Source organism: Aquarana catesbeiana, linkage group LG02 (assembly GCF_042186555.1).
Source record: "Aquarana catesbeiana isolate 2022-GZ linkage group LG02, ASM4218655v1, whole genome shotgun sequence".
Classification (NCBI taxonomy): Eukaryota; Metazoa; Chordata; class Amphibia; order Anura; family Ranidae; genus Aquarana; species Aquarana catesbeiana.
The window spans coordinates 660,428,360-660,451,748 of record NC_133325.1 but is presented as its reverse complement, the minus strand read 5'-3'; the positions used below and the strand labels follow the sequence as shown (position 1 = coordinate 660,451,748).

Sequence of the window (23,389 nt, the reverse complement as noted above, 5' to 3'; positions counted from 1 at the left end):
TGCGTCCACCACATCTAAGGACTGGTAAGCTGCAATAACTTTCTTTAAGGTTTAGACCCCTTTCACACTGGGGCGTTTTTCAGGCCCTTTAGCGTTAAAAAAAAAAAAAAGCGCCTGAAAGAAGCCTCATCTGCAATCCCAATGTGGAAGCCCAAGCCCTTTCACACTGCCAGCGCTCGAAAAATGCTGGTAAAGAGCCGCTTAGGACCCTTTTCACACTGGGGCGTTTGTCAGGCGCTGGCAGTGTGAAAGGGCTCGGGCCATCGGCGCACCCAGCCTGGTGGCAAAAACACGAAAGCGCTGCAAAGAAGCTGCTTGCAGGACTTTTTTTGACGCCCTGCCAGCACAGCGCCCCAGTGGGAAAGCACTCGGGCTTTTACATAGGGATTGCAAATGAGGCTTCTCTCAGGCGCTTTTTTTAATGCTAAAGCTCCTGAAAAACGCCCCAGTGTGAAAGGGGTCTTAGATGTGCTTGAACTGCAGGAATATGGTTACATATCCAGCTTAAATACATAAATTAATTGCATGCGATTCGGACAGGAATCGCACCACATTCCGGTTCAAATCATGTCCCAGTCCCGCTAAAAATCTCTGATCACCGCAATTACTAGTAAGAAAAAAAAAACTAATAAAAATGCCATAAATCTTTCCCCTATTTTGTAAACACTATAACTTTTGTGCAAAACAATCAATATAAGCTTATTGCAAGTTTTTTACCTAAAATATGTAGCAGAATATATATTGGCCTAAACTGATGAATAAATTAGCTTTTTTTATATATTTTTGGTATATGCTTTATAGCAGAAAGTAAAAAATAGTAAAAAAAAATTTTTTTTTTTTTCAAAAAATTTTCGCTTTGTTTATAGCACAAAAAATTAAAAAAAATAAAAACGCAGAGGTGATCAAATACCACCAAAAGAAAGCTCCATTTGTGGGGGGGGGGAGAAAATTTTGTTTGGGTACAACGTCGCACAACCTCGCAATTGTCAGTTAAAGTGACACAGTGTCGTGTTTAAAAAATGGCCTGGTCATTAAGGGCGTAAAACTTTCCGGGGCTTAAGCGGTTAAAGAAGATCATTCATTTTAACTCCCCAGGGGACCAAGTATATATAGTACTTGGTCCTGTTGTCCCCAAAATGCACGTCTATATGCTGGTAGTAGCTTCACCCCCTTTTAAAGCTCCAATTGTAGGTATTCCTCAGGGGGCAGTATAGCCAACACAGAACCCTGCTCCCTCTCCAAGTTGAGTGATGTCACTTTTATAAATGAACAATCAGCACTGCCTGTTTATACATGTTAAAAGATCACTCAGAACTGCGGCTCTGTGTAAAGTATTTGCTGATGCCCTGTCTGTGCATTCATAATAATGACAGATCACTCAGAGCTGCAGCACTGTGTGTCTATCAGTGGTTGCAACACTGTGTGAGCTTTCCATTTTCTGAATGATCAGCAACATCAAACTGGTGCGGTGTATGACACAGCCTGCCTGCACTGCCTGTTCATCATTAAAACTGAAAGATCACTTAGCACTGTGTGATCCATTGGCTGGGCTGTGTAAAAGCAGCCTCTGATAGACGCACAGAACCGCAGACTGATTTTTTTTTTTTTGGAATAGCAGCGCTAGTCTCCAGATTGGCCCCTGCTCAATAATAAAAAAAAAAAAAATCTCCTTTCTAGCTACGGGGAAAACCTTTCTGATCATGTTGCTTAGAAACTAAGGGACAGATTTGAATGAGTCAACTGTGATTAAAAAGTTAAATAATAATGTTATATCTGATGTTGACATAGTTAAAAATCCTTACCTGGCCTGTTTCATATTTCCCCTGCTGCTTTGGCACTTCAAAGACCCCTACCGTTTCCAAAACTTTACCCTCTGGTCTATTCCTGGAATGAACAACAATTTTAGTCCAAAACCACATTTAAAACTGATAAAGCAAGTCTACCATAACCATGCATGCAGACTACAAATAAACATAGGATGTTCAAAACCAATGATACAAATTATTTTAAAGAAAAGGTATATTGTGGGGCTTAAAGTGGAACTAAACCCTCCAGGTCCTTACAGCTGAGAAATGTGCCAACTTACCCTCTATTTAGATCTGTAGGTGCCATGGTGCAGCACATGTGATCTGCTATAAACTAGAAGATTACTTAAAAGTTCAGTTGAGAGCTGATATAAGTACACTGGCAACTCCGACAGGTATCACCAGAAGCACGCCTTGAATGTTACTGCTCATTAACAAATAAATTAGTGGGTTTAGTTCCACTTCAAGCCTAAGCCCTGGTTCACACTAGGGCGGCTTTAAAAAAAAAAAAAAAATCGCACTACTTCAGAGCTTTTATTGTGACTTCCTTTAACAGAAGTCTATGCAAGTCGCAATGAAATCAGAAAAAAGTAGTGCAGGAACCTTTTTCAGAGTCGCAGCAATTTGAACGGTTCCATTGCCGGCAATAGGATGCAACTTGTCACGCCATTTGGAACTGTCAAATTGCACATTGTGAATGAGGGCTTACTGTAGCGCTGCTTGCAAATTAAGGTGAAGCTAAAGTCTGCATACTAACCTCCGCTCCAACAGTTTGCACATCCGTGAGCTCCCTCTCTGGCCCATCTACCTTAGTCATTCCTGGAGCCTAATGCCATCTTGAATAATCAGCATAGGATGACAACCGTGCATGCGCAGGAGTTCAATCATCCCGGCACATAGGCTCTGTACCAAAAATGTAAACTGAGCTGTACATGCACAGCTCAGTGTACCTTCTACAGAACACTATGGTAAATCAACCCAGCTCTCTTACGAAACACCACCTTTCCCTCTGGTTGCTGTTTATATGTCCTTATGTTCGATTAATTCTTCATACCAACGACTAACATCACCATGTACTCTAGGCTTTTTATATCCCCAATATCTGTAAAGATCCTTAACATTCAATAGAAATGTTCATGGAAGAATAAATCTCAAACTTTTAAGGACAAATTCACTGTCACGGACCTGGCCGGGACGGAGGCTGTTGGAGAGGACTGTATGCAGGCCTGTTGCCCACCGATTATGGGCCCTAGCATTTGGGGGAATGGTGCTCTCTGTGAGCTGTATGCCTGGGGACCCTGGGGTTGATGTTACTATGGATTCAGCTCCATGTCCCCCCAAAACACACAGACTCTGGAACCCTTTATATGCCATATTAGAATGGTGACTGATTTATACCATTGGGACTCGTACTGTTAAATGCTAATGTCATCGACTCTGTTATAATGTGTTTAGTGTGGCTCTAAGAGTCTTTTCACCCATTGTTGTTTATGTTAATTGAGAGCAGTTGATCACATTAGCCACCAGCCCTGGCTAATAGACGAATGGTCTAGGCTGAGGAGGGGGGAGATTGTTGTTTGTATTGTTAATTGTATTAATGTGTGAAGCCCGGTGCCCACAAGACTGTCATCTGGTCTGGGTACATTTTGTAGTAAATTAGGTCATGTTAATTAGGTTAGCTTTGAGTCATCCCTGACATAAAAAGGTCTGTGAGATCTCAAAATAAAGGCAGTTCTGATGTACTCCAAGACTGGTGTTGTCTAGTTCTTGGGGTTTCTATAGCCAGATCCATTGGACTCGTGTTCCAGAACTTAGGAAGCGGTATACAGACGGAAGCACTCAAGCGGAGTGTGGGGCGTTCCGTGACATTCACCTTTAATGAAGTTATTTAAATATTCCCTGCACCCTTCTCAGTGGATGCCGCCACCTACCGAAATACTTACTATTAGCCAAGTTCCTGAGATCTTCACTGTGCAGCCCTGTCACCCACAATGACAGCAAGACACCAGTGAAATTTTCAGAAGGACTAAAAGGTAAATAGTTATGTACGTTGCTTACAAATGGGGATCAGGGAAAGATTTCAAGAACAACTTCACTAATCGTGACTCAACTCACTAAGGCCCCTTTCACATGGGGTAGATCAATCTGAGCGGAATCCACCTGCTCAGCGGGCGATCTCTCCGCTGATCCTCCCGAGCAGATGGATGAAAGGTCCGTGTCCGCTATGCAGAGCAGACAATGACACAGCCTGCTCTCCTGTATGGGGCAGTCGGATGTAAACGGACTGCATGTCAGTTTCCATCCAATTGTCATCCAACCCCCTGGACGGATGGCGACGTATCGCCATATGTCTGGTTTCAGCTAAATTTGTCAGATCGGATGCCTGGTGGGTGTCAGCGGACGCATGTCCACTGCCATCACCGCCCCGTAGGACAATGGTGGCCCGAGCTGGTCCACCTGAAAAACGGACAGACGGACCTGATCGGTCCACTGGTGCGAAAGGAGCCTAAGGGCTCATTCAAACCAGATGCATTAGGGCAGCTGTTTCCACCCCATACTATCAGTTTACTCCACAGCGTTGCTGTGATATGCACTGAAAAAGAACAGCTCATCGCAAAGCCTTTGTGGTCAATAAACCTGTACTGAAATGTCAAAGTTCTGTGAAAGATTGAAATAGGTTATCTTGTCATATGTATAACAAATTACACTCTAAACTCTAAAAGAAAATGAATGCAGCCACCACATCTAGTTAGGTTTAAACCAATACCTTTGCGGTGCGATTTGAGCCCATACAAAATAAATAGGCTCAAATCGCACTGCAAAGAATCACATGCAATTTGAACAGGAATGTGGTGCAATTCCTGTCCTATTGGCACCGCTCGTGTGAACCCAGGCTGAAATCTTTTTGACAAGCCTGGGCTCACACAGGAGTGGTGCAGGAAACCGCATGCGATTCGGACAATAATTGCACCACATCCGACTCTTTGCGGTGCGCTTTGAGCCCATACATTTTGTATGGGCTCAAAGCGCACCGCAAAGATATTGGTTTCAGGTATCGGAACATTTGCACAAGTACTCATTCAAATACTTGGTATGGTTGCAACACTACATCTAATGATTGGTAAGCTGCAACATAAAAAAAAAAAAAAAATGTTTTTTCTCAGGAGCCTGCAGAGCATTGCATCCACGATCAAAGTACTGCAGGGTTCACAATGGCGTGCTGCGGTTTGGCCGCAGTGTGGGTGTATCCAGTCATTTTACCCACGGTCCTATAAGTTGAGCATCTTGCTTTCAGAAAATGTGACGCAAATTAATAAAGGTCTATATGGGATGGCAGCTAAACTGCGGATAAAAAACACAAAAATCGTGGATACACCAGCGCTGTGGCTAAACCGCTGTGCACCAGCGTGAACCTGGCCTAATAATGTGTAACCACTGCTAGCATGAGCACACATAGACAGAAAATGTCTGAAAGAGTCCGGAGAAGATCAGCAACACAGAAAGGTTGAAAATAAGGCTTTGATCACACAGGGGGCACTATACCATGCAGGGCCCATATGAATACCATATGGGGACCAAGGGACTGTCTGTGCAGACGCTGTGCCCCAGGTGACATGAATGGGATACACAGGTATAACCAGCCCTCCCTGGGAATACAGTATAGTAGGCCCTGTGTAAACAACGCCTACATGAAAGTTACTTTCCAAAGTACATGCTTTAGCAAACGAAACATGTGCCTAGTATGTACAGCTCAGACATGTGCACTCCAGGAGAGGCCACAGATCCCTATGGAGGGATCACACACACACCTGGACTCCCTCCAAGCAGCTCACACTATTTCAGGCCTCTTATGTCACCACAAGGTGATCCTGCCAAACCTCAAGGTGCCACAGCAATGTTTACAGCTGCAGGCTGCGTGTGTGTCCATGGAGCACAGCGCCCCCCAGAGGAAAGCCCGCGCACTGCACTACTACACAGAAGTTACATAAACTCGTGCGCTGTACAATGTGCACATGGGTTGCCATATGTGAGATACACCGGCAGGTGACAGGGAATCTCAGTGGATCTCTATGGAATCCCCTCCCCATCCCATACATAGACATGCACGCCCGCACAATCCTGTTACCGAGAGGAAAGCGCCCGCTCCAGCTGGAAGCGGCAGCCGCACACAGGCCTCAGCAGAGCGGACCGGGCCTGCCGGAGCTCCATACCGACACCGCCGGCCAGGCCTCCCTGGCGGAACCGACCGAGCACCGACAGGCAGCGTCTAGCCGCCATGGTGCTGCAAGAGCCGGACGTCACTCGCAGCGGACTTCCGGTACGTAGCTTGTCATATCATGTGACCTCCCTCCCAGAATCCTCCGCTCTGTGTTCATTGGAAGACATGGCGAGTGAATGCCGGGCGACCGAACCTCTGCTGAGGCGTCTAAGGGAGGAGAAAGGCGGCCTGTGTGAGAGTACCAGGAGCAGGGCGGAGGAGATACTGAGCCAGGGGCCCGGGGCTCTAGTGCCATTCAGTGTCCTGAGGGAGCTACATGCTGTACTACGGAAGAAAGGTCAGAGACAGGGTCACCTACCGGGGAGTGACATGAGGAGCGGAATCTGAGCGACACCTGATTAGTACATGAGGTCGGGAACAGGCGCAGGGTGTCACAGGGTTGGAAACGGGGGGGGCGACACTGGGTCAGGAACAGGTCCGGGTTGACACGGGGTCAGGAATAGGCACAATGCAGGGTCGGGAACAGGCGTGGGAGAGACACTGGGTCAGGAGCAGGGGCGACGAGGGGTCGGGAACAGGCACAGGGGCAACATGTGGTCGGGAACAGGTGGGGTCCGACTCAGGAACAGGCACGGGGTGACACTGGGTCAGGCACGGGGCGACACTGGGTCGGGAACAGGCGCGGGGGCGACACTGGGTCGGGAACAGGCGCGGGGGCGACACTGGGTCGGGAACAGGCGCGGGGGCGACACTGGGTCGGGAACAGGCGCGGGGGCGACACTGGGTCGGGAACAGGCGCGGGGGCGACACTGGGTCGGGAACAGGCGCGGGGGCGACACTGGGTCGGGAACAGGCGCGGGGGCGACACTGGGTCGGGAACAGGCGCGGGGGCGACACTGGGTCGGGAACAGGCGCGGGGGCGACACTGGGTCGGGAACAGGCGCGGGGGCGACACTGGGTCGGGAACAGGCGCGGGGGTGACACTGGGTCAGGAACAGGCGCAGGGGCAACACAGGGTCTGGAACAGGCGGGGTTCAACTCGGGAACAGGTGTGGGGGCGACACAGGGTCGGGAACAATTCGCTGGGCGGTGTATCTCACATATGGCAACCCATGTGCACATTATACAGCGCACGAGTTTATGTAACTTCTGGTCGGGAACAGGTACTGGGTGACACGGGGTCAGGAACTGCTGCCGGGTGATACCACATTAGAACAGAGGCAGAGTGACATTGAGACGGGAACAGGCACTGGGTCAAGAACAAAGCGCAGGGGGCGACACGGGGTCGGGAACAGGCGCTGGGTGACACTGGGTCGGGAACAGGCACGGGGGCAACACTGGGTCGGGAACAGGCACGGGGGTGACACGGGGTTGGGAAAAGGCACGGAGCGATGCGGGGGTGACACTGGGTCGGGAACAGGCACTGGGTGACACTGGGTCGGGAACAGGCACGGGGGCAACACTGGGTCGGGAACAGGCACGGGGGTGACACGGGGTTGGGAAAAGGCACGGAGCGATGCGGGGGCGACACTGGGTCGGGAACGGGCGCAGGGTCGGGAACAGGCGCGGGGGCAACACGGGGTCAGGAACAGGCTGGGTTCGACATGGGCTCGAGAACAGGCGAGGGGGGCGACACTGGGTCGGAAAAAGGGACGGGGTCGGGCACAGGCGCGGGGCGATACGGGGTCGGGAACAGGTGCAGGGGGCGTCACGGGGTCGGGAACAGGTATGGGGCGACACTGGGTCGGGAACAGGCACAAGGCAACTGCTGCCGGGTGATACCACATTGAGAACAGAGGCAGAGTGACATTGAAACAGGAACAGGCACTGGGTCAAGAACAAAGCGCGGGGGGGGGGGGGGGACGGGTTCAAGAACAAGTGCGGGGGGAATGGGGTCAGGAACAAGTGCGGGGGCGACACGGAGTCAGGAACAGGCACGGGGCGACACGGGGTCGGGAACAGGCGCAAGGCAACTGCTGCTGGGTGATACCACGTCAGGAACAGAGGCAGAGTGACATTGAGATGGGAACAGGCACGGGGTCAGGAACAATTCGCTGGGTGACACAGGTCGGGATCAGATGTGGGGTGACATGAGGTAGGGAACAGGCACTGGGTGACACGGGGTCGGAACTGCTGCCGGGTGATACCACATTGAGAACAGAGGCAGAGTGACATTGAGATGGGAACAGGCACGGGGTCAAGAACAAAGCCCTGGGTGACATGGGGTTGGGAACAAGCGCGGGGTGACACCTCAGACTTATATATTTTTTTAGGACCGTTTTTTCTCATGATAATACCTTTTTCCTTCGTATTTAGCCACCCAGGTTTAACTTTTTGTTCTTTTATATTTGTTGCCCATTGGAATTCAGTGATGAATGCTATTGCTTAATGTCTTTAAAATATTCCCACTTTTCTTCAGTGTTCTTTGTTGCATGTATTTGATCTTATTCAGTATTATGTAGTATGGGGCACGGCTATTTAGTGTTCTTGTCCTACCCTCATGTCTCCAAATGTAATTACTCTGTGATCGCTGTTACCTAAGTTATCCCTTACTTCCAGATCTGCAATCAGCGCTGTGTTGTTTGTAATCAAAAGGTCCAGTACAGCATTATTTCCACCATTGGACACATGAAATTGTCCTGCATTTTATTAAAGAAATGAGGAGCCGTAGTTGAGTTAGCAGTTCCTTCTGCCCTATCAGTATCAGCAAAGTTGAAATCCCCCATGATAATAACCTTGCCCTTCCTACCGTCTTACTGTGAAAAGAGATTGGTCTCCTCCTCATCCCTAAGGGGCTATAATATACACCAAGGGTCTCTAAGAAAAGGGTGCGTTTACTGTCCTTCAGACTTTAGGGGGTGCAGACTATAAAATGTCCCAGCATCAGTGGAAGGAATAGTGCCCTGTGATTTGTTTCGGTGGGGGTAGCTGTGCCCCTTATTATTGGTGTCAGTGGGAGGAATTGTCCTCCATCGTAGGTGTCATTGAGAAGAATTATGCTTGGTCATTGGGAGGAATTGTGCCCGATTGTTGGTATCAATAGATGAAACCGTGCCCCAAGAGCCGGATAAAAGCAAGCAAAGGGCTGCAGTTTGGAGGCCACTGCTCTACAGTGAATTTAACATTTAATATAACACGCACTTTTTTCTCCTTAAAATCAGGGGAAAATCGTGGGTGCGTGTTATACGCCGATCCCCGCTAATTTTGATCGATTGGGGCGATCGCCGCCGAAATACACATAGCGTGTAGATTTAAAAATGGCGCTGCGGAGTTCGCAGGGACTCAGCGGAGCGGAACAAGCGCCGCCAAGATCACAGTGACTGGGCGGAGCCGAGATACACATAGCCGAGTGTACTCGGATCTTCTCGGCGCCGCTCAGTCATGCCCAGTCCGGCTGAAATGATCACTGGGGCAAAGCTGCACTGACAAGGCTGCACTGGGGCAAAGCTGCACTGACAAGGCTGCACTGGGGCAAAGCTGCACTGAAAAGGCTGCAGATGGACACTGATAACGCTGCATTGATGGGCATTTTAATGTAAGTTTTTGTCCTTAAACTTCCCTCCTAAAAGTTTTTTTTCCTTAAAATTCCCTCCTAAACTTGGGGTGCGTGTTATACGCCGGCGCGTGTTATACACCGATAAATACGGTATTTTGTCCCTTTGACGCTCAAGCCACAAAGACTCCACCTCATCATTGGGCCCATAGTAATGTTATCCCTCATATTCACTATCAAATCATTCTTCACATATAAGCACATCCCTCTTCTTCTTCTAACCACCCTGTCAAAAGCCAGTCATTTGAGCTGTCAAACCAGGTTTCTGATATTCCCAAAGGAGTCAGAATCCTCCTCGTGTATCAGATATTCTAGTTCCTCCATGTTATTAACCAGACTTTTTGTACATGCCTTTTATTTTTGTAGAAGCATGTATTATTTTATCCTTGGTGATTCTTACAGTACTGTAAGATTTAGGATGCCTACTAGCATTAGATACTTTAGTTACATTATCATCTGGTTTGAGGCTCCTCCCCCAACTTTACCCACATCTGCACAATTTCACCCTTGTATACCTTTCTGTGATTCCCCTCCTCCCCCACCCATCCTAGTTTTAAAGTTCCTCCAACATTTTTCCCATCTTCTCCCCCAGCAGAGCTGCACCCTCCCCATTTAGGTGCAGTTTGTCTCTGCTGTAGAGCTGGTTACAAACCAAACCACAAAGTCAGCCCAGTTCTCCATGAATCCAAAACCCTCTTTCCTGCACCAGTTTCTCACACACCTGTTTAGCTGTCAAACTCCTGCTGCCTCCCTGCTGTGGCTCCTGGCACAGACAGTATTTCTGAGATTACTACCTTGGAAGTCTGTTTCTTTAACACTTGACGACCAGCAACGTACTGAAACGTTGCTGGACTTCAAGTGGTTACAATATACTGCGCAGCTGCAGGCATCATACTGGTATTGTATTTCAGAGCCGATGAGGCTCTTGTAAAAGCAATCCTAGCAGCTAACTAACTTTCTCTGCCTTCCGTGTGTTTTTTGGGCTGTCCCGTTCCACCGGGATACCCGATCAACCAGCCGGCGCTTCCACCAGCTGATCATAGAGGCGCATAGAGACTGGAATGGTTCTGTTTGCCTCTATGATATAGGAAACCGGAAGCGGGTCTAATAGATCCCAGATCTCTCAATAAAGAGTACCTGTCACTACCTATTGCTATCATGGGGGATATTTATATTCCCTGTGGTAACAATAAAAGTGATCAACAAAAAATGAAAGCGACAATGTTATAATAATTTAAAAAATAGTACCCCTGTGCTTGCACGCAAAGACGAACACACATATTGGTCATGCACGCAAACAGCGAACATCCCACACATGTGAGGTATCACCGCGAACATCAGATCATGGGCAGTAATTTTAACACCAGACTGCCTGTGTAACTCTAAAGTGGTGATCTGTAAAGGCTTTTAGAGCTTCTCCTATGGATAGTAAAGTTTACATAGTTTTCAAATTTGTGTGGGTATTATACAGTGTTTTTGTGTATTACCACTTGCCGACCATATACTGCATATATACTGCGGCAAGGCGGCTCCCCTGGGCAGGATCACATTCCTGTACATGATCCTGCACTTCCAGGTCTGCGGTGCACACCCCTCACAGTGGGAGCCAATCAGCAGGTCCGGCGGACGCAATGTCTGCCAGGTCCTGCTGATTTTTCGGGACACAGGCAGATCGCCGCTCTGTGAGAAGGGAAGGATGTGATCCTGTGTTCCTACAAAGCGGGAACACAGATCTCTGCCTTCACATAGTACAGGCACCCCCCACACAGTTAATAAGCACTCCCTAGGCACACATTTATCCACTTTGATTGCCCCTGATGTTAACCCCTTCCCCACCAGTGTATTAGTACAGTGACCGTGCATATTTTTAGCACTGGTCCCCAAAAAGTGTCTTTAGTTTACGATTTGTCCTCTGCAATGTTGCGGTCCCGCTATAAGCTATAAATTACTAGTAAAAGATAAATAAATATTCCATAAATCTTTCTCATAGTTTGTAGACACTATGGGGGTCATTTACTATAGCGCCAAAAAATTATCCTGCAGTACCAAAAAATAACTCAAAAAAGGCCAGAAAGACTCTCAGAAAGTCAGCGCTAATGCAAATGGAAAGCAGCGCTATTGCAGCAATAATGCCTGTCAGATCACATATGCTGGAATAGTGGAAGTCAATGAGGCTCGAACCTGCAAAGTCCAAAGTTCTCACTGAAGGCTTATATGCAAGTTCTTTGCCATAAAAAGTGTTTGGGGACTTGGGTCCTGCCCCAGGGGACATGTATCAATGCAAAAAATTTTTTAAAAAGGACGTTTTTTCGGGAGCAGTGATTTTAATAATGCTTAGCGTGAAACAATAAAAATGTAATATTCCTTTAAATGTCGTACCTGGGGGGTGTCTATAGTATGCCTGTAAATGGGCATCCCGTGTTTAGAACAGTCTGACAGCAAAATGAAGTTTCAAAGGAAAAAAAGTAATTTAAAACTACTCGCGGCTATTAATGAATTGCCGATCCGACAGTACACATACACATAAAAGTTCATTGATAAAAACGGCATGGGAATTCCCCACAGGGGAACCCCGAACCAAAATTTTAAAAAAAATGGCGTGGGGGGTCCCCATTAGTTCCATAACAGGCCCTGCAGGTCTGGTATGGATATTAAGGGGAACCCCGGCCAAAATTTTTTTTTAAAAATGGCGTGGGGGCCCCCTCAAAATCTATACCAGACCCTTATCCGAGCATGCAACCTGGCAGGCCGCAGGAAAAGAGGGGGGGACGAGAGAGCACCCCCCCCTCCTGAACCGTAACAGGCCAACATTGGGAGGGTGCTTTGGTGTAGCCCCCCAAAACACCTTGTCCCCATGTTGATGATGGGGACAAGGGCCTCATCCCCACAACCCTTGGCCGGTGGTTGTGGGGGTCTGCGGGCAGGGGGCTTATCGGAATCTGGAAGCCCCCTTTAACAAGGGGACCCTCAGATCCCGGCCCCCCTGTGTGAAATGGTAAGGGGGTACAAAAGTACCCCTACCATTTCACAAAGTGTTAAAAATGAGACAGTTTTTGACAATTCCTTTATTTAAATGCTTCTTCTTTCTTCTATTTCCCTTCGGTTTCTTCCTCCATCTTCTTCTGGTTCTTCCTCCGGTGTTCTCGTCCGGCATCTTCCTCCGCAGCGTCTTCTTCCCTTCTTCTTGGGCTGCTCCGCATCCACCATGATGGGAGGCTCCCGCTGTGTGACGCTTTTCGTCTTCTGACGGTTCTTAAATAACGGGGACTTGACGGGGACTTCCCTATGGCATTCCCCATGTTGTCAGAGGGGGCAGGGTCACCGGGTGGCCCCGCCCTCCGTTATTTAAGAACCGTCAGAAGAGGAGAAGTGTCACACAGCGGGAGCCTCGAGCTTCCCACCATTGTGGATGCGGAGCGGCCCGAGAAGAAGAAGGGAAAAAGATGCCAGACGAGCACACCGGAGGAAGAACCAGAAGAAGATGGAGGAAGAAACCGAAACCGAAGAAACTGACGTCATGGGGAATGCCACAGGGAAGTCCCTGTGCGTCAGAGGGGGGCAGGGTCACCGGGTGGCCCCGCCCTCCGTTATTTAAGAACCGTCAGAAGACGAAAAGCGTCACACAGCGGGAGCCTCCCATCATGGTGGATGCGGAGCAGCCCGAGAACAAGAAGAAGGGAAGAAGACGCCGTGGAGGAAGATGCCGGACGAGAACACCGGAGGAAGAACCAGAAGAAGGAGGAAGAAACCGAAGGAAGATAGGAGATTAGAAGAAAGAAGCATTTAAATAAAGGAATTGTCAAAAACTGTCTCTTGTCATTTTTAACATTGTTGACACTTTTTTGTGAAATGGTAGGGGTACTTTAGTACCCCCTTACCATTTTACACAGGGGGGAGCCGGGATCTGGGGGTCCCCTTGTTAAAGGGGGCTTCCAGATTCCGATAAGCCCCCTGCTTGCAGACCCCCACAACCACCGGCCAAGGGTTGTGGGGATGAGGCCCTTGTCCCCATCAACATGGGGACAAGGTGTTTTGGGGGGGCTACCCCAAAGCACCCTCCCAATGTTGAGGGCATGTGGCCTGGTACGGTTCAGAAGAGGGGGGGCACTCTCTCGTCCCCCCTCTTTTTTCTGTGGCCTGCCAGGCTGCGTGCTCGGATAAGGGTCTGGTATGGGTTTTTGGGGGGACCCCACGCCATTTTTTTTTTAAATTTTGGCCAGGGTTCCTCTTAAAATCCATATAGATTTTAAAGGGGGACCCCACGCCATTCTTTTTTTTTTTTTTTTTAATTTTGCCCGGGGTTCGCCTTAATATCCATATCAGACCTGAAGGGCCTGATATGGAATTTGGGGGGACCCCCACGCATCTTTTTTTATTTTGGTTTGGGGTTCCCCTTAATATTCATACCAGACCCAAAGGGCTTGGTAATGGTGGACTATGGGGGTATCCCGGGCTGTTTTTATCAATGAACTTTTACGTGTATTGTCGGGACCGACAATTCATTAATAGCCGGTGTCTTGCCGAGAAAGTTCCCCCAGCGGATAAGGACCCCCCTGTACTGCACATGCACAGTACGAACGACTAAGGAGCCACCGAAAGTCTCCAAAGTTGAACAGCTGATCATCAGCTCTACACGGCGCCTGCGCACTACATTCTGCCTTGAGTCCAGGTTCAAGCCCCACCATCCAAGTGGACATAGAGTTAGACTAAAAATATGCCGAACAAAGCGAGACCGTGCCCAAAGCGTGGTGAGCGAAGCGAGCCCGCGAGGGGCCCTGTTACAGGCGCCCTGTACAGCTGACTCACAGGTGTTCAGCTTCGGCTACAGCTTGCGCAGTACAGGGGAGTCCTTATCCGCCGGCGGGAACTTTCTCGGCAGAACACCGGCACTAGCACTTTTAAATTACTTTTTTCTTTCTTTAGAAATGTAATTTTGCTGTCAGACTGTTCTAAACACAGGAAAAATGCGCCACTTTACAGGCATACTATAGACACACCCCAGGTACGAAATTTAAAAGGAATATTACACTTTTATTGTTTCACTTTAAGCATTATTAAAATCACTGCTCCCAAAAAAACAGCTTTTTTTAAAACTTTTTTGCCATTGATACATGTCCCCTGGGGCAGGACCCAGGTCCCCAAACACTTTTTATGACAATAACTTGCATATTTACCTTTTAAAATTAGCACTTTTGATTATTCATGTTCGTGTCCCATAGACTTTAATGGTGTTCGCATGTTCGGCCCATCCCTAGTTATCATTGAGAATCATGGGGTACAACTTGTCAAGCAACTCGGAGGTCCAAAGTCGCCCAACTGTGAAACAAGTCATATATATTTTAATAAAAAGGAGCTCTCATTTATACTTGCATTTACATCAGCAGAACAAATGCAGGAAATGATTTGTGCACATGGGTCAGAAGCAAATGTGTGGGGATGCCAAACAAATCAATGAACCCCACCCACACCAAATCTAACTACCACATTCACCCCACATTGATTAAGCACAAGTACATATTATACTCTTATCTGGAAAATGAGCAGCACTTCCTCTTTGCTAAAGAGGGACCTCGCCATGTCCACCTAGATGGAGATCCTGACCAGCCAGGAACTTCCGGGTGATTACAATGACTTATTTCTGGGTCAGACGGCGAAACCACAATTAGAATTTTATTATTTTTGTTTATTTGCAGATATGCAAATTTGTATTTCTACTTCTGATATTTAAAGGCATTCGATAAGAAATGGTGTCCCTGGGTTAGCAGCAGGTGAATGACAAAAACAAAAGGCCCAGTTTGAGCCCTGGTTCACACTGACAGAGGGAGGAAATCGTTCAGCTGAAATCACACAATTTCATTCCCACAAGTCAGTCCCAACTGCAGGAGGGATTTCGGAGACATCTGTGCAGGTTTCTGCACTGATCTCAATACAAATTGCACCCCAAAGTCACACCAATTAAAAAACAGTGCAATTGCCACCGCTTTGACATGTCAAATCACACCAATGTGAACTAAAGCTGACACATTCAACACTGCCTATCCACAGCTGTTATATATAAAGATTCCACCTTTATCATTTACTTGCAGGTGTGCAGAAGTCTAGATTTACATTGGAGCAATTTGGCATGCGATTTGAGAGATCAAATCGCATGAATATTGGCAGCAATGGCACTGTTCCAATCGACGCAACACCAATTTTGTGGCGCCGCACCAATTTGCTAAAGTAGTTCCTGCACTACTTTTGCTGATTTCAGGTGCGACTTCAATAGACATTGGTGTATGAAGCCACACGGATGTCTATCAAGTAGCACCTGAAATCGCGCTGACCTTGCTACTTTGAAATCATGAAGTAGCGCGATTTCAAAGCAGCATCAATGTGAACCAGGGCAAAGATTTGTTTTTTGGTGCACAAATACATATTGAAATAAAATATAAGAGATATTGCACTTTCCCAAAACCACCACCCACAAAAACTAAAGAGAAAGAAAAGTAGAAGAAAAAAAAAAAAAAACCACCACAACAAAGCTCAATAATGTACTTTTATTTTACCAGCAGAAAAAAATAAAATAAAATTTACATTCATTTACTAGCTTCAAAAAAATTTGGACAGGATATATGGTGCTACATTTAGCAATGGGATTTTAAGGCGCCGCTCATAGGAGCTTACAATCTAAAATTTGACAAAACCTTAGAGTGGACACAGCTTTAATTTCAGTGTATAATGGGCAACAAATCACATTTTTATCTGCAAGATTATAGAAACATACTTAAGTCACTCTTACAAAGCATTCCAACATAATATTACAAAAGACTTATTCAAAACACACACCACCAGCCCACAATCCACACATACATACATTGGTGACCATGTTCTGCTGGAAGCTGCATTTCGGTGTACACGATTAAACAATGAGATCAAAAAGAGTAGGTCAGCAGATGCTTCCAAACGATGTTTGCATGATCAGACAGGAACAATACACACACAACATTGACAGCATGGCCACATAAACCCACTTTTGATTGAAAAAATGCACAAGAATTTCATCAAATCTCCTTAGTTGGGCATTTGTCAATAGGCACAATATCATGCCTTCTCCCCCACAAATCACAGCAAAAAACCTGACCTTCTCAGGCCAAACGAACCCCCCTACTGCAGGCCTTTATATAAGAGAGGTTGTATTGTTAGCACACTGACACACCCAATAGAAGTACACGCCCACCAGTATCTTTCAATCTGTCTCTTCATGTATGTCTAAAGTGATTGCACCTGATGAGCAGGAACACATAATACTATTTGCATCAAATCTCCAACTACAGGACAAAGATCAAAGTCCAATCACATCCACATAAACAAAGCAACAGTTTTGTAAGCATATGTACCCATGCAGTGTAAACCCTAAAATTTGAAATGTCCAAGTCCCTGGGCATGATTAGTGCTAATAAACATTAACATCAGTCCCTGGTTGCAATGAGCTTCCAATATAAAGTCCAAAAGTAACTTTCTTACATTAGAACCTATTTTGACAGGAGACAAATTAATTGCCAGCATGTCTTTGGATTGTGGTGAGAAACCCACACAGGGAGAACGTATGAACTTCAACACAAGGATTAGCATGTTGGGGAATTGAACCAACATCCCAGGTGCTGCTAGACAGAACTGCTACCCACTTAGCCACCAGGCAGCCCCACACATGTTCTCTGCATCTCTGTGGTGTGAACCAGCCCTAAGTCCATAGCCATGCTCAGTGTCACAAGCAATATACAATATATTGGCCTAATTATTGGGACACCTGCCTTTAAAAGCACATGAACTGTAATGGCATCCCAGTATTAGTATTGGGTTCAAAACTCATTTGGCCCACCCTTTGCAGCTATAACAGCTTCAACTCTTCTGGGAAGGCTGTCCACAAGGTTTAGAAGTGTGTATATGGAAATATTTGACCATTCTTCCAAGTGCATTTGTGAGGTCAGGCACTGATGTTGGACGAGAAGGCCTGACCTACAGTCTCCTCTCTAATTCATCCCCAAGGTGTTCTGTTGTTTTGAGGTCAGGACTCTGTCCAGGCCAGTCAACTTCCTCCACCCCAAAATCACTCATCCATGTCTTTATGGACCTTGCTTTGTGCACTAGTCCAAATGATTTGGTGGAGTGGGGATTATGATGTGGGGTTGTTTTTCAGGGGTTGGGCTTGGCCCCTTAGTTCCAGTGAAGGGAACACTTAAGGTGTCAGCATACCAAGACATTGTGGACCATTTCATGCTCCCAACTTTGTGGGGACAGTTTGGGGAAAGCCCCTTCCTGTTCCAACATGACTGCGCACCAGTGCACAAAGCAAGGTTCATAAAGACATGGATGAGTGATTTTGGGGTGGAGGAACTGACGTTGGTACACATCGCATTTTTTGGGCTCAAATTATGAATATTTGGAAATAATAAAAAGCACAAAAAATTGTGATTCATTTTAAATTTGCATCAGCAATGGTATTGTTTGTGGATTGTAAAGACACCTGTGTGAGTTTGGATAAAGAGTGTTGTGAGATGGAGAGTAATAAGTGAAAGTGACAGAGAAAAATATATTTTACCAAAACATCAAAACATTCCACATTCTAGTATTCTTAAAAACAAAATATTTTAAGTAGAAGCAACAACGTTGCAAAGGAAAATTTATTTCAGAGAAAGATACATTTCATCTCAACATTAAAAGGTTTTTTTTGTGAAAGTTAAAATTGTTCCATTAGAATCAATGGCTGAAACTTTATTTGGACTAAAATAGAGCAGATTTTCACTGCAAAAAAATGCTCTCTAATTAGCTCTCATTTTGGTATTTACTATAGCGCAGGCTAAAAAAAACACTTGAGTTAAAATGAGAGTTATTTTCAGGTCTGAGCATGCTCAGTTGTGTTAGCACCTAGTTGTCAAAAACGGGAATTTTTCACTCCTCAGACTTTTAAAGATATTTCAGTGTAGAAATCACTTTTTCACACAGTTTACAAGCAGATTATCTTTAAATAATATACTGCATATTTCAGTACCATTTAGGCAATTATATCATGCTCTAAACATCATTTCCATGTGCACTACTCCAGGTTTTAGCAGAGTAAGGGTTTGGGCACTATTTGGTTTCAGGCAACTATAGTAAATTCGATTTTGGGAGTATTTTCTCACCAGCGCTATAGTGAATACCGTTTTTGCGCTAATTCGCTGCAATTAGCGCTAATTAGCACCGCAGCTCTATAGTAAATGACCCCTATAACTTTTGCGCAAACAAATGAATATACGCTTATTGGAATTTTTTAACCAAAAAAATATGTAGCAGAATACATATTGGCCTAACTTGATGAAGAAATTTGATTTTTTTTTTTTTCTTAATTGTCTGTCTTTTTTTTTGTTTATAGTGCAAAAAATAAATCCCGCAGAGGTGATCAAATTCAAAAAAATATTTTTTGGGGGGAAAAAAAACTGCAACACCCACCAACTTTTTCTATAGGGCCTCTGCTTTAAAAATAGATAATGTTTGGGGTTTCAACTTAATTTTCTAGCATTGTCTCTTAATGGATAACCCCCAAGGTCATTGCTGTTTACAATTTCTTCTAAATCTGTTACTATCAGCAATGCTCTTTGCAAGCACAGTGCAGGGCACTAACACCTTACTCGCCTGTCCATGCTCATTTATATTGCCTTTTTTTTTTTTTTTTAAATGGAGTTGTCTCTAGAAAAGAAAAGCAACTAAAGCAAGCCATACATGGTCGAATTTCGAAGGAATTTTCTTTTCAAAATCAAAAAGTTTGTTTTTTTTTTGTCATCCGATGGTGCCACCATTGATTTTCGAAATTTGGCCGACCAAGCCTTCAATTTCACCTCATTTTGCTACAGAAATTATTTTCGTGGCTGGGAATCTTCTTTTATCTCCGTAAATTTTCTTTTCTTATTACATTTCTCGCACGATTCTCCCATCATTGATTAACCACTTCCCGCCTGGCCTATAGCAGATTGACGGCTGGGCGGTGGTTCCGTTATCCTGACTGGGCGTCATATGATGTCCAGCAGGATAACATGCCGCCGCGCGCCCTCGGGAGGCGCGCATCGCGGCGATCGGTGGAGCGGTGTGTCAGCCTGACTCACCACTCCACCGATCTTGGTAAAGAGCCTCCGGCGGAGGCTCTTTACCACGTGATCAGCCGTGTCCAATCACGGCTGATCACGATGTCAATAGGAAGAGCCGTTGCTTTTCCTCACTCGCGTCTGACAGGCTCTCCTGACAGGGGGGGTCTGTGCTGATTGTTTATCAGCGCAGCCCCCCTCAGATGACCACACTGGACCACCAGGGATGCCACTAGGACCACCAGGGAAGGGGGCAACATGTGGATGGCCAGGTATGTACCCCATGGCCATCCACATGTGCCCAATGTGCCCAATCTGTGCCAATCAATGCCCACAAATGGGCACTGATTGGCACCATTATATTTCAGTTCTGCCCAGCAATGCCACCAATCAGTGTCATCAGTGCCCACCTATCAGTGCCCATCTGTGCCACCTATCAGTGGCAACCATAAGTACCCATTAGTGCCACCCATAAGTACCACTCAATGCCACCTACGAGTGCCCATCAGTGCCACCTATGAGTGCCCATTATTGCCCATCAGTGCCACCTATTATTGCCCATCAGTGCCACCTATCAGTGCCCATCATCGGTGCCACCTCATCAGTGCCACCTCATTGGTGCCACCTCATCGGTGACCATCAGTGCCCGTCAGTGCAGCCATATCAGTGCCCATCATTGAAGTAGAAAATGTACTTATTTACAAAAAATTTTAACAGAAACAAAGAAAAACTTGTTTTTTTTTCAAAATTTTCGGTCTTTTTCTATTTGTTGCGCAAAAAATAAAAATTGCAGAGGTGATCAAATACCACCAAAAGAAAGCTCTATTTGTGGGAACAAAATGATAAAAAATTTGTTTGGGTACAGTGTAGCATGACCGCGCAATTGTCATTCAAATTGCGACAGCGCTGAAGCTGAAAATTGGCCTGGGCGGGAAGTGGTTAAAAAATCGTTTGTTTTTCTAAAAATTTCCAACATGTCCGATTCCTCAAATTTGATTGCCGCACGAAAATCGGCTGTTGCTGCAGCCCACTAATGGTGCGAAATTCATACGAAAATTCTTAGATGCGATTTTCGAAAGAAAATTCTTTCGAAATTAGAACCGTGTATAGCCGGCATAAGACATAAACATAGTTAGGTATGTGAGTTGCTTGATCTCATTGTGTCTTTACTCAGTACTGACAGTAACTGCACTAATCTCCAGGAGCACTGGCTGTTGAATCACAATATTGATCTTTTATTCATTATGTTATTATGAAAGTACTTCTGCCCATGATTCGCCATGTTCTTTGCCGTGGGGTCCATAGGAGATTTTTTAGTCAGAAGGATTCCTCCTCCATGTAAAAAACTGCTAGTTAGCCTTAGCAACCAGCCAGCTTCTACCGTTTTGCCACCTTTTGTTGGTTTGCATATTTTGAAAATAAATATGGTAATGTGATTTGTTAGGATAAATTCCAGGTTTTTGTTTTCTACCAAATACAAGTACTGTAACTGTTTGGATCTAAGTTTGTGTAAAGACATTTCTTTTCTTATGTTTTCATGATAATTTTTTCCTCCTTTCAGGCTCAGCTGTCTATTTACATGAGCTGCTGGAAGGCAGTGAGATTTGTCTACCTGTAGTGGAACTGCCAGAGCGGGTAATATTGGAATATTGGTTTTCCAAAAATTACATGATGTTGATATAAGGAAGAAGTCTCTTAACACATTTTCTCCTTGTTCTGTCCCCCAGGGTACAAAGTGCATGTAGATAAATACCCCCCCCCCGCACTGTGCAATTAAAGTGATACTAAACACACACTGTTTAATTTGCATTATCCTTTCTCTTTCTGTTTGTGGATGGTGGCACTGTAAATATTTTAATTATTTGGGGGTAACATGACCCAGCCCTTTCCCAGCTTTTCCACAAGGAAACATAAGCAGGAGGAGCTTCTAGCCCTCTGCTGCTGGTCACATGTTCAAAATAAAAAACAGCCTTTGCAATACAGAGTAAAAATAATTAATATCAATAAATTGTTTTAAATTGTTATACAAATATATATTTGAAATAAAAAATCTTAATTTTTTTGGCAGTAACATGTTGTGGGCGGATTTCTGCCAGTTGCTGGCTGTGTCATGCCCCTCCAGCTTGTATCTTATGCCGCGTACACACGGTCGGACTTTTCGTCTACAAAAGTCCAACGGACGCTGACGGACTAAAGCTGGCTGGTAATCCGATCGTGTGTGGGCTTCTCCGGACTTTCAGCAGACTTTTTTAGCCTCAAATCCGATGGACTTTAGATTTGAAACATGCTTCAAATCTTTACGTCGTAAGTACGACGGACCCCGAAATCCGCTCGTCTGTGTGCTAGTCCGACGGACAAAAACCCATGCTAGGGCAGCTATTGGCTACTGGCTATGAACTTCCTTATTTTAGTCCGGTGTACGTCATCACGTACGAATCCGTCGGACTTTTGTGTGGTCGTGTGTAGGCAAGTCCGTTCGTAAGAAAGTCTGCCGCAAGTCCGCTGAAGGTACGTCGGAAGTATGTCGGACAGGCTGTCGGACTTTTGTAGACGAAAAGTCCGACCGTGTGTACGCGGCATTAGAATAAGAGGGAGGTGATGTCTTCATCAATCTACATGTAATATCCTGCCCTACCTGGTTAGTGGGCATAGAGGAGGAGGGAGGGAGTGGGCTGTCATTTACCACTGTGTATTTGCCCACATGTGTGACTCTATAGTCACATGGGCTGCTCAGATGTGATAAAGAGGACAGCATAGAAAATCACTGAAAACTGAGCATGTGCAGAGATGCCACCACAGCTCCAAAATTCCTAGCTGAATTGGGGACATGGGCAGAAGGGGGGAGATAGAGAGCAGCCAGATCAACCAGTTTTTTTGCAGAATACAGAAAACGAATCTCATAGTGACTGAGTGAGTATGAACAGCATGTAATACACCATTTATTGATAGTTTTTTATGATGTGTGTTTAGTGACACTTTAAGCTGAGATTCACAGCAATGGTCTCAGGTGCTTGCTCAAGCTCAGTATTGTCACAACACAAGCATTATCTTCTCCATCTACGTCCCTCCCTTTTTTTTTCCTCTTTTTATCCACTTATCACACAATCCAGTACACACTTGTTTATTCTGCTGCTCCCATTTTTTTTTTTTTTTTTACAGACAAGCTTTATTGAATAAAAGTTTTTTTGTACGTACAGAATGAGCATTTATTCATCATATGGTCAGACATTGCTACAATTAGTGTATTGCGTAAAACATAGAAACTAGTGCAGTGAAATTAAATCAATAAACAAGCAATCACCATTGTGTAAAAAACAAGGCGATGTATGCCAAACAACAGATAATAAACAACAAATATAGCTAGGTAAATCCCAGGTCATATATAAAGGAGGATATTTGAAGGATTCAAAAGGGGGGAGAAGACAAAACAAAAAACAACCCCAGATTACGTGTAGTGGGAGGGAGGGTAAAGAGATGCCAAATGTATCTGTCTAGGGAAGGGTTTTGTAAAAGGATAAAAAGTGCAAAGGGAGGATTCAATACAATTGCCAATGGAACCCTCCTTTTAAAAGCTGAATTTATGTCCATAATGGGGAAGAGGGGGAGGAAAAGAGAAGAGAAAAAAGCAGGGGGGGGGGGGGGGGGGGCACGTGGAGGAAAAATAGAGCAAATTAGGTTGGATCACCGTCAGATGGCTAAGAGGCCATCCCCC

The 23,389-nt window shown here is 45.6% G+C and overlaps 2 protein-coding genes across 3 annotated transcripts in view; one reads left to right on the top strand and one right to left on the bottom strand.

Annotated features, from left to right (window-relative positions):
• The window catches only part of POLDIP2 (DNA polymerase delta interacting protein 2), a 38,912-nt gene extending 32,763 nt beyond the window's left edge, over positions 1-6,149 (bottom strand). Inside the window, exons 1-2 of the mRNA XM_073616605.1 lie at positions 5,932-6,149; positions 1,803-1,884 (exon numbers count right to left, since the gene is read on the bottom strand). Coding sequence (XP_073472706.1) covers positions 1,803-1,884; positions 5,932-6,083 — 234 coding nt within the window. The 5' untranslated portion in view covers positions 6,084-6,149. The remainder of the gene's footprint in view (positions 1-1,802; positions 1,885-5,931) is intronic.
• Positions 6,067-23,389, top strand: part of VMA12 (vacuolar ATPase assembly factor VMA12) — a 44,460-nt gene continuing 27,137 nt past the window's right edge. For both annotated transcript variants that reach the window (XM_073616607.1, XM_073616606.1), the window contains exons 1-2: positions 6,067-6,361; positions 21,239-21,312. In XM_073616607.1, coding sequence (XP_073472708.1) covers positions 6,082-6,361; positions 21,239-21,312 — 354 coding nt within the window. In that variant the 5' untranslated portion in view covers positions 6,067-6,081. The remainder of the gene's footprint in view (positions 6,362-21,238; positions 21,313-23,389) is intronic.